This window comes from Frankliniella occidentalis, unplaced genomic scaffold (genome assembly GCF_000697945.3).
Source record: "Frankliniella occidentalis isolate FOCC.00 unplaced genomic scaffold, Focc_3.1 Scaffold103, whole genome shotgun sequence".
NCBI lineage: Eukaryota > Metazoa > Arthropoda > Insecta > Thysanoptera > Thripidae > Frankliniella > Frankliniella occidentalis.
Genome location: NW_026267232.1, coordinates 449,834 through 458,528, shown reverse-complemented (window position 1 = coordinate 458,528; position 8,695 = coordinate 449,834). Strand labels below are relative to the sequence as shown.

General features: G+C 51.1%; 2 protein-coding genes across 3 annotated transcripts in view; both read left to right on the top strand.

Annotated features, from left to right (window-relative positions):
- The window catches only part of LOC113214422 (uncharacterized), a 68,899-nt gene extending 66,563 nt beyond the window's left edge, over positions 1-2,336 (top strand). Inside the window, exons 4-5 of one of the 2 annotated variants that reach the window (XM_052269811.1) lie at positions 1,029-1,286; positions 1,360-2,336. In XM_052269811.1, coding sequence (XP_052125771.1) covers positions 1,029-1,286; positions 1,360-2,166 — 1,065 coding nt within the window. In that variant the 3' untranslated portion in view covers positions 2,167-2,336. The remainder of the gene's footprint in view (positions 1-1,028; positions 1,287-1,359) is intronic. The other variant, XM_052269813.1, reaches the window with a different exon arrangement.
- A 1,624-nt stretch (positions 2,337-3,960) lies between these two features.
- LOC113214420 (uncharacterized) lies at positions 3,961-6,735 on the top strand. Its single transcript, XM_026433780.2, has 4 exons — positions 3,961-4,187; positions 4,346-4,486; positions 5,162-5,656; positions 5,728-6,735. Exons 2-4 carry the CDS (start codon positions 4,346-4,348, stop codon positions 6,553-6,555), a joined length of 1,464 nt encoding a protein of 487 aa, XP_026289565.2. The 5' UTR covers positions 3,961-4,187; the 3' UTR covers positions 6,556-6,735.
- The last annotated feature ends 1,960 nt before the right edge of the window (positions 6,736-8,695 follow it).

The window sequence follows — 8,695 nt, the reverse complement described above, 5'->3', positions numbered from 1 at the left end:
GTTTACTCTTGTTTTCTTTTTTGTTGTAGATGGATCTGAAATGTGGCATTTGTGTTTCCAATTTTAACCTGGACTCCCACCGCCCCAAAAACTTGCCATGTGGGCACTCAATCTGCCAGGAATGTGTGCAGAATCCTGCCACGGCTAGGAAGTGCCCAACTTGCAAAAAGGTCAGTTTGTTAAAAAAATATATCATTCTTGTTATTAAACCTTACGTTTTGGTGCCAAATTTGAAGAATTTTATGAGGTGAAGAGAATTTAACTGGTTGAGCACAGGTTTGGTTGGACGTCTTTCCTTTGCATGTGTTCTCCTTGGTCTTCTAGAGCAAATGGTTATACAAACAAGACCAATCGTACAAACAATCAGTTAAAATTTAGTAAAAGCCATTCAACAAGTCAAATAAATATGTTTGCAATGCACAGACACCAAAATGATTCACATTATTTGCTGCACCCTCAGATACTCAATGGAGGTTTCCATGTTAAACTATAAAGAAATCTATGCAATGGTAAGGTGAAATGAATATTGTTACTTGGTTGTTTGGCTGTTATCAACAAAGAAGAAATGTTGATGAGAAAAGTAATAAGCTCTCAAAAATACAGTGCAAGTTGTTAGAAAAATAGTTCAGGCTTATCATTGCATAAGTACATTGATAGTTTAACAATTCAAAAGTCACTAAGGATTGATCAATCCTCACACTGTGATAGGAAAAGGCCTTTTGTGTTCCTACGAAAATATTATATTTAAATGTGAGGTCCTTATCAGTTATGTATTTCATTATTATGTGTAGGCATTTAAGCAACGGCGACTGGAGGACCTCCCCGATAGCTTCCTAGCGATCCAGCTCCTGGAGGACAAGGACGCCCCACCCTGCAAGAAGCCTAAGATTGAGGACCCAGCGCTGCAGCAACTACAGCGGGGCGCGGACGCGGGGCGGAAGGTGGTGGAGATGCTGCGGCTGGCAGTGCCTCTAGCGGTCGAGGTGCTGAACCGCCAGCTGGAGTCGTCGGTCGCCCAGCTCGGCCAGGTGGAGCAGGCCCTGGAGAGGCGGGTGCAGCGGGAGGCGGCCGGCGATGTGGGCACCACGTCGGACGCCGTGGAGGAGCCGCTGCAGCTGGCCGAGCAGCTGGAGGCCAGCCACCGCCTGCTCACCTCCACCAAGTGCACCGTCGCTGCCGAAGAGGAGGGTGGCTCCGCCTGGACGGCCTCTGTGCAGCCCGGCGGGTGCGGCGACATCCTGCGCCTCCTGCTGCTGCAGCTGCGGGCGGACGGCCAGCTGGGAAAGGTGAGTCACCAAGCAGGTGGGCGGTGCTCACGTTGGTGTTGACGAGGTGCTCATCCGCTCTGTTCCCCTCCAGGTTGACGTCGGCGACATCGCCGTTCCTACCATCTGTGCTCCGATTCACGTGGGCCCGCCTCTGATCTCCGTCCTCTCGATAACTGATAAACACCTCGACAATGGTCGTCTAAAAGTGAATGACATTCTTCTGGGAGTCCAGAAGAAATGGGCCGTTCCTCGCAGCCTGAAGAACCTAAAGGGCGCCGGCTCTGAGGACCTGCTGCGGGTCATGGGGCCACACCTCGAGGAGCTGCAGACCTCGGGTGAGGTTCAGCCCAGCGTTATGGAGGAAGTGCAGAAGATGTCGGGACTCAGAAGACTGCAAGTTAAACGCGCTGAGGATGAGGGCTACCCAGACCTGCCGTTACAGCTGGAGGAGCTCTACATTAACGGAATAACTGAGAACCAGCTGCGTTGTGTGGAGCACATGCCCAGACTGCGCAGCTTGGCGGTAAAAAATTATTTTGGTCCAAATCTGTCCTTCCCTCCCTCGCAGCATAACAGGCTGGTGTGGCTCTCCGTGGGCTTCGATACTGCCCACAAACCCACCATGCTTTCTCTTATTCGCGCCCACGCCTCTTCAGTGCAGGAGCTCCGTGTGTACTGCACCTTACCTACTGAAGACAAGGACCATTTCTTCCCTGACCTGGGCCAGGAGCTGGCGGCCTGCGGCTTGGTCGTCTTGCGGCGGCTCGTCCTTGTACGTCCTACGAAACACACTGCATGTCAGGCGGCGGCCTGCGTGGTGCAGCGACGGGACATTCGAAGCTGCTTGCCCCCTTCTGTTGACGTGTTCTGCTTCAAGTGTCATTTACTGCAATTCTAGGAAAATGGACTCAACTTGCTTTTCCAGCAGTAGTTATGCTGCTTAACGAAAACTGTCAATTTTTATAAGGATCTGGACATAAGCGACTCTGAAGTTAATGTTGTTGTGTTGAGCCGTTTGAACTGTCAAACTTCTTTTAAATAAATCAAATTCATTCAGCTGCATTTTAAGGCGTTGTTTGTTTATTTTCTGTCTGTTATTTACCTATCAGCAACCAAGCAGGTAACGTAATCAGCAATCACAATCCAATCAGAAGGAGGGAAAGCCGCGCTCGCTCTCCGTTTATGTCGTCTCGGCATTGGCACCGTGCGGCGGAGGCAGACGTTGACGGCAAAGCTGAGGCTGAGCGGAGATTCGCGGCCGCCGCCGCCGCACCCCACCATCGCGGGTGGCCTAAACAACGCCGCCAGGCGCTCGATCTAGCCTCCAGCACCGGTTGTATGTCGTTTGAGGCACTAATCCCCCAGGTCAGAAGGGTCGAGTGTCGATTGCGGCGGGGCCGAGGCGCGGATTGTCGATTGAGGCGCGCGCGGGGAAAGCCGAGGGAAGAAAGAGATATTTCCCCCTTCACGCCGCATGGCGATCAGCCGACGGCCGACGGACCCACCGGCAGGTGCGGGAGAACTGGCACCGGCTAAGACCAAGCAAACCTTAACTAACATACCTAATTTAATAAAGAAATTCAGTAACGATACTGCCAATACAGAGTTGTACTCCGATTTGCTTTTAAATAAAAGGAAGCAAACCTAAACTAACAAACCTAATTTAATACAGAAAATCAGTAATGGTACTGTCAGTGAAGTGTTGCACTCCGCTATCGCTCCGCGCAACGCTTTGGCATGGGTCCTAGGCTTTCTGAGTAAGACAGATGTTCTATAGATGTTTTCTAAAGAAACGTGTCATACATTACCTTCGCGGTATCAAAATGTAAAACGAAGCAAACCTTTACTAACAAACCTAATAATAATGCAGGGAATAAGCTCTATTCTTTCAGTGAAGCGATGCACTCCGCTGTCGCTCCGCAAACGACCATCCACCGGCGCCGCGCCGCTGCCGCACGGAGTGCGGAGGGAAATGTCTCTTTTCTCCCTCGGATTCCCCCGCGCGCGCCTCAATCGACAATCCGCGCCTCGGCCCCGCCGCAATCGACACTCGACCCTTCTGACCTGGGGGATTAGTGCCTCAAACGACCATACGCCGGCGGCCGGCAGGACTTCCTGGCAGGCGTTCTGACAGGCACTTCGGGCTTATTATTGTACTACTTATCCCACCATTTAGCAGAGGTGCAGCACCTCACCCACCTTACCCCAGTGGAACGCCAGCGCCTACAGAGCGCCTATTAGGTGTCCGCCTCAACACTACCACCCTAAACTTCGCGAGAAAAGCGCATTTTCGGGTGGTTTGCGAAGTTTGGGGGCGGTGTGGAGGCGCTTTTTAAAAGCACCTATTATTAGGCACTCTCTCGGTGCTGACGTTCCACTAGGGGAGTTCGACGCGAGTTCGACGCGAGTTGGGGGCGGGCAAGTGTACAACGAGTTGGCTAGTGGTGGACCCCTCGCCTGAAATCGAATGACGATCAAGAAGGAGTGTGACGTCGTATCCGTGCGACACATTTTGTGATGACAAATTACAAAACATATCGTACATGTACAAACATATTTTTCACAGTGGAACGTCTTGTGGCGCTGGCGCACGTACAGTGATACACCGTACACTCACGTACGTTTCCACCACCACCACCACCACCCTATTTTATATTTTAAGTCAAAAGTTTTAACCCGGTTCAGGAGGCCCCAACTGTCTACCGGTGAGGCGTTCATGCCTTTCGCGCCCGCGCCCGCTCTACCCTCCGCCTTGCGCTTGCGCCAGGGCCAGACAGCCAATCACGAACAGATAGAGAAGAAAGAAAGCAGCGCGGAGATATTTACTGCAGCCAAATATAACCTTATTTCCGAGTCTGACAACTTATTGCTTTGTGCAACTTTATAGTGTGTTGCTGACGTATTAAAAGCTGTTGAATAGTAAGTCAAAGTGATAATGCCCGTATATATCCTCTTATGGTGTTGGTGCTGTATTTTAAGTAGTTTTACCATAGTTTCGAGAACTTTAACCTTTCCAATTTGCATTGTAAACTGCAACCATTAAGTGTGACACAACTTGCTGTTTTGATGTGATGCAGATGGATCTGAAGTGTGACATTTGCTTCCTCAATTTTGACCTGGACGCCCACCGTCCCAAAAACTTGCCCTGTGGACACACAATTTGCAAGGAATGTGTTGAGAATCCTTCCTTGGGGAGGAAGTGCCCAACTTGCAGGAAGGTCAGTATGTTAATAAGGTTCTGATTGTGGTCTTATTAACCATTTTCATTTCTTTGGTTAAAATATCTTGGGAGTATTTTTGTGAGCTGGTAAAATTAAGTTAGTGTCCACTGTCATAGCAGTGCTTGCTCCATCGCCAAGCATGGATTCACTGTGTAAAAAAAGTACAGGAAGTTGACCAGTACTTTATTGGTCAACATTGTTCAGTGTCTTCCTGTACTTGCGAAGTTCAGTGTTTTAAGTACGGAGTACAGGAATTTATAACATAGAGCCTTTACAGTATGTTTGAATGTGAACCTTTCCAGTGTGTAGTACGTATGTGTATTCTGTACCACAACATGTATGGGAGTGCTTGGAGTGGGATTTTACATGGTGTACAACTTCTGTGTCTTTTCTTACATGTGTAAATACTGATCCACATGTACGAGTACTGTCCAAAGCAAATGGTTGTGCAGTGGGAGAAGTTTAAATTCGGTCAAAAGCTGATATGAACAGAGAGTACTATGTTTTAATCAAAAGTCATCATGATATAAAAAGCTTTTAACATTGTTGAACCCGTACTATATTAGATTCAGTTGGGAACCTATTAAACATGTTGCAACAAATTATATGTACAAGTTTTGCTTTGCTGTTACCACCAGTTTATTGAATTATTTTTTTAATTACCATGTTTAGGCATTTAAGATACGACGACTTGAGGACCTCCCCGACAGCTTCCTAACGATCCGGCTGTTGGAAGACGAGGACGCCCCACCGTGCAAGAAGCTTAAGATCGAGGACCCAGAGCTGCAGCAGCTGCAGCGGGGCGCGGTCGCGGGGCGGAAGGTGGTGGAGATGCTGCGGCTGGTGGTGCCTCTAGCGGTCGAGGCGCTGAACCGCCAGCTGGAGTCGTCGGTCGCCCAGCTCGGCCAGGTGGAGCAGGCCCTGGAGAGGCGGGTGCAGCGGGAGGCGGCCGGCGATGTGGGCACCACGTCGGACGCCGTGGAGGAGCCGCTGCAGCTGGCCGAGCAGCTGGAGGCCAGCCACCGCCTGCTCACCTCCACCAAGTGCACCGTCACCGCCGAAGAGGAGGGTGGCTCGTCCTGGACGGCCTCTGTGCAGCCCGGCGGGTGCGGCGACATCCTGCGCGTCCTGCTGCTGCAGCTGCGGGCGGACGGCCAGCTGGGAAAGGTGAGTTACTAGTCAGCTGGGCAGCAGTCCTGTTGGCGTTGGTGAGGTGATTATCCTGTCTCTTTCTCCAGGTCGACGACGCCATCGCCGTTTCTGACGGCCCTGCTGTGGCTTACGTGGGCTCGCCTCTGATCTCCGTCCTCACGATAAGTGATAAACAACTCGTCAATGGTCGTTTGAAGGTGGAGGATATTCTTCGTGACGCCCAGAAGCAATGGACCATTCCTCGTAGCTTGAAGAACTTAAAGGGTGACGGCTCTGAGGACCTGCTGCGCGTCATAGGTGCGCACCTCGTGGAGCTGGAGACCTCGGGTGAGGTTCAGCCCAGCGTCATGGAGGAGGTGCAGAAGATGTCGGGACTCAGAAGGCTGCAAGTTAAATGCGCTATGGACACAGCCTACCCGGACCTGCCTTTACAGCTGGAAGAGCTCAGCGTAACGGTTATGACTGAGAATCAGTTGCGTTGCGTGGAACGGATGCCCAGGCTTCGTAGCTTGAAGGCATATGATTACTTCGGTCCAAATCTGACTTTCCCTCCCTCGCAGCATGGCCGGCTGTTGTGGCTCAGCGTTGGCTTCCATACAGAAAAGAAGCCTACGATGCTGTCTCTGATTCGCGCCCATGCCTCATCATTGCAGGAGCTACATGTTTACTGCACCTTCTCTGCCAGTCGCCGTCAGTTTTACTTCCCCGACCTGGGCCAAGAGCTGGCGGCCTGCGGCTTGCAGTCACTGCGGCGGCTCGTACTATGTTTCACAGGGCTCGCTAGACCGTGCATAGAACATGGTCAGGTAGCTGGATGCTTGCTGCAGCGACGGTCCATTCGAGGCTTTTTTCCTCAACACGTTGACGTAATGTGCGGGTCGTGTCACATGTCTTCCACAGCAATTCTAGATTAACGGCTGCAATTTGTTCGCAATCCTGCCATCCTTTTCCTATCGCTATGACCTATGCTAACGAGGCAGGACCAAGAGCGAAACTGTTATGCACCCGAACCTGTCCAGATTTTGGTTTGGTGCATCAGTTTTTTACCTAAACTTTTGATAAAAATAAATAAAAACATTTATTTGCACTTAAAAGAGTTTTTGATTTACTATGATTTATGATATAGAGTGGATAAACAGCGCCTGCATTTTTAAAATTATTTTTTTTCTGTTCCTGTACTGTGTTTCGCTGGATTCATGCGTGCTGGTGGGCTCTGCCTATCGCCGTTTGTGTGTGGTAGACACGAGCTTCACGGATTCGTTAAAAACACGGGGGTGAGCTAAGTCGATCAACTAACGCGCAGCTGCGGGCGCTGGTATTGCAGAATTCGCGTGGTATGTTATGGCCTACCCTAACGGGTCGTCTAAAAATGTGGAAAACAAAAGGGGCGTGGAACACTCACCCTACCAGTACTTACACACCGTCTGTTAAAAGTGCGGCAAGACCACTATGGGGTCTCGGCCCCATGTTTTAAATCGTATAGGCTCTAAAATTGAGCCCGACTGCTGAACGTGTTAAACTACGAGAAATAATGCCGGATGAAAAGACGCTTGTACTCTCGGTACCAGTAGAAGCATTGAGTCTTAGGAACCTGCGATACCTGCGCGCCGGTGGTGCTGGGGTGAGGCTGGCGTGGTTGCGTGGTGGCTGGTCCTCACGTGGCAGGGGGCGAGTGGCTCTGGCAGGACGTACACCCGTTTCTCGGATACATTTGATCATCTGTCAAATTACGCGAGCTCGGCGCCTGCGAGACTTAGGGTCGGCCACCCCGCAGTACACGCATGCCGTGCAGGCAAGACGTTGCCTACCTACCAGGCGCTATGCGACCTTGCATTTGGCCAGCTTCACGGAGCTGCATTTTCTCTGGCATTCTCTCAATGGCAAATGACAGACCAGTGACGGACGCACTTTCTGGCTAGCCACGCACCAAAAAGGCGATAATACAAGGTAGACGCACGTTAAAACCGTGTGAAGCTGAGCTAAATGTGCGTCTACCTTGGCCTGCGGCGCGCTAAAATTAAAATTTTTTCGCGATTTTGGTTGGCATGCCTGTCCAGCTCACATCCCACGTCTCACGCCAGGCGCCTCACTTCACGCCGTCTTCCGGGCGGTCTCCCCTTGCGCTTTCTGACAGAGCTGAGCATTTAAAGTTAAAGTTTAATTTCAAGTTCAAGTTAAGCTCAGCAATAAGTTAAAGGACGAGTTTATTCCTCGGCACTAAACTAATGTTGTTGTATCACGTCTCCCTTGTTCTCACATATGGCACCCGCCCGCCCGGACTTAGACATACACCACGGCTGACATGCTGCGGACAAGGGCGTAAAAAAAATAAAAAATGGTGTCCTCACTGGAGTGTCCGTTTGAGGTGGCGCTTCTCACGGTCCTGCAGAGGGTCGCCTTAGGAGAGGATTTGGGGATGACGGAGCAAGGGTAAGGTGTGTGCCAGGCCCGAGGGGCTTTCAGCTTTCAGCCAGCCCTAATGGGCGTCCTGTCAAGCTGCAGCGCACTCGCTGGGAAAACTAACAGTTCTCTTGCGCCCACGCGTCGACTTTTTAGGGTTAAGAATTACCTTGGAATGTTTATTTCAACCTACTTTCAGCCAGGTGGGTAAAAGACTGAAATTGCAACAAGCTTATAAAATGCGTTCGTTTTGACGCTCAGTTTGTGTCCGCGCAGTCCAGCATTTGTTTAACTGGCCGCGGCGAGATACTCTCTCTCTCTCTCTCTTTACCCCGCGGTTACCACCCACTCCTTACCATAAGGGCAAGAGGTTTTTGCCCCCCCCCCTTTCTTCCTCTCTGCTCGAACGCACCCGCGTTGCCCCTTTCCCTCTCTCTCGCACACACACTCGCTGTATCCTACCCCTCTGTTCCTCCCTCTCTCTCGCACACACTCGCGGCGTCTCCCCCCCCCCCTCTTTTCTCCTTCCAGTTTCCTCCTTTCCAGGCGCCGCAAATCGTTTTGGACACCCTCCAAGACTGTGGAACGAAAAACAATAGCGCAGAGCAGAGGAGCCGGCGAGGCGCTTCGCCCCGGGGGTGGAACGGGGGGGGG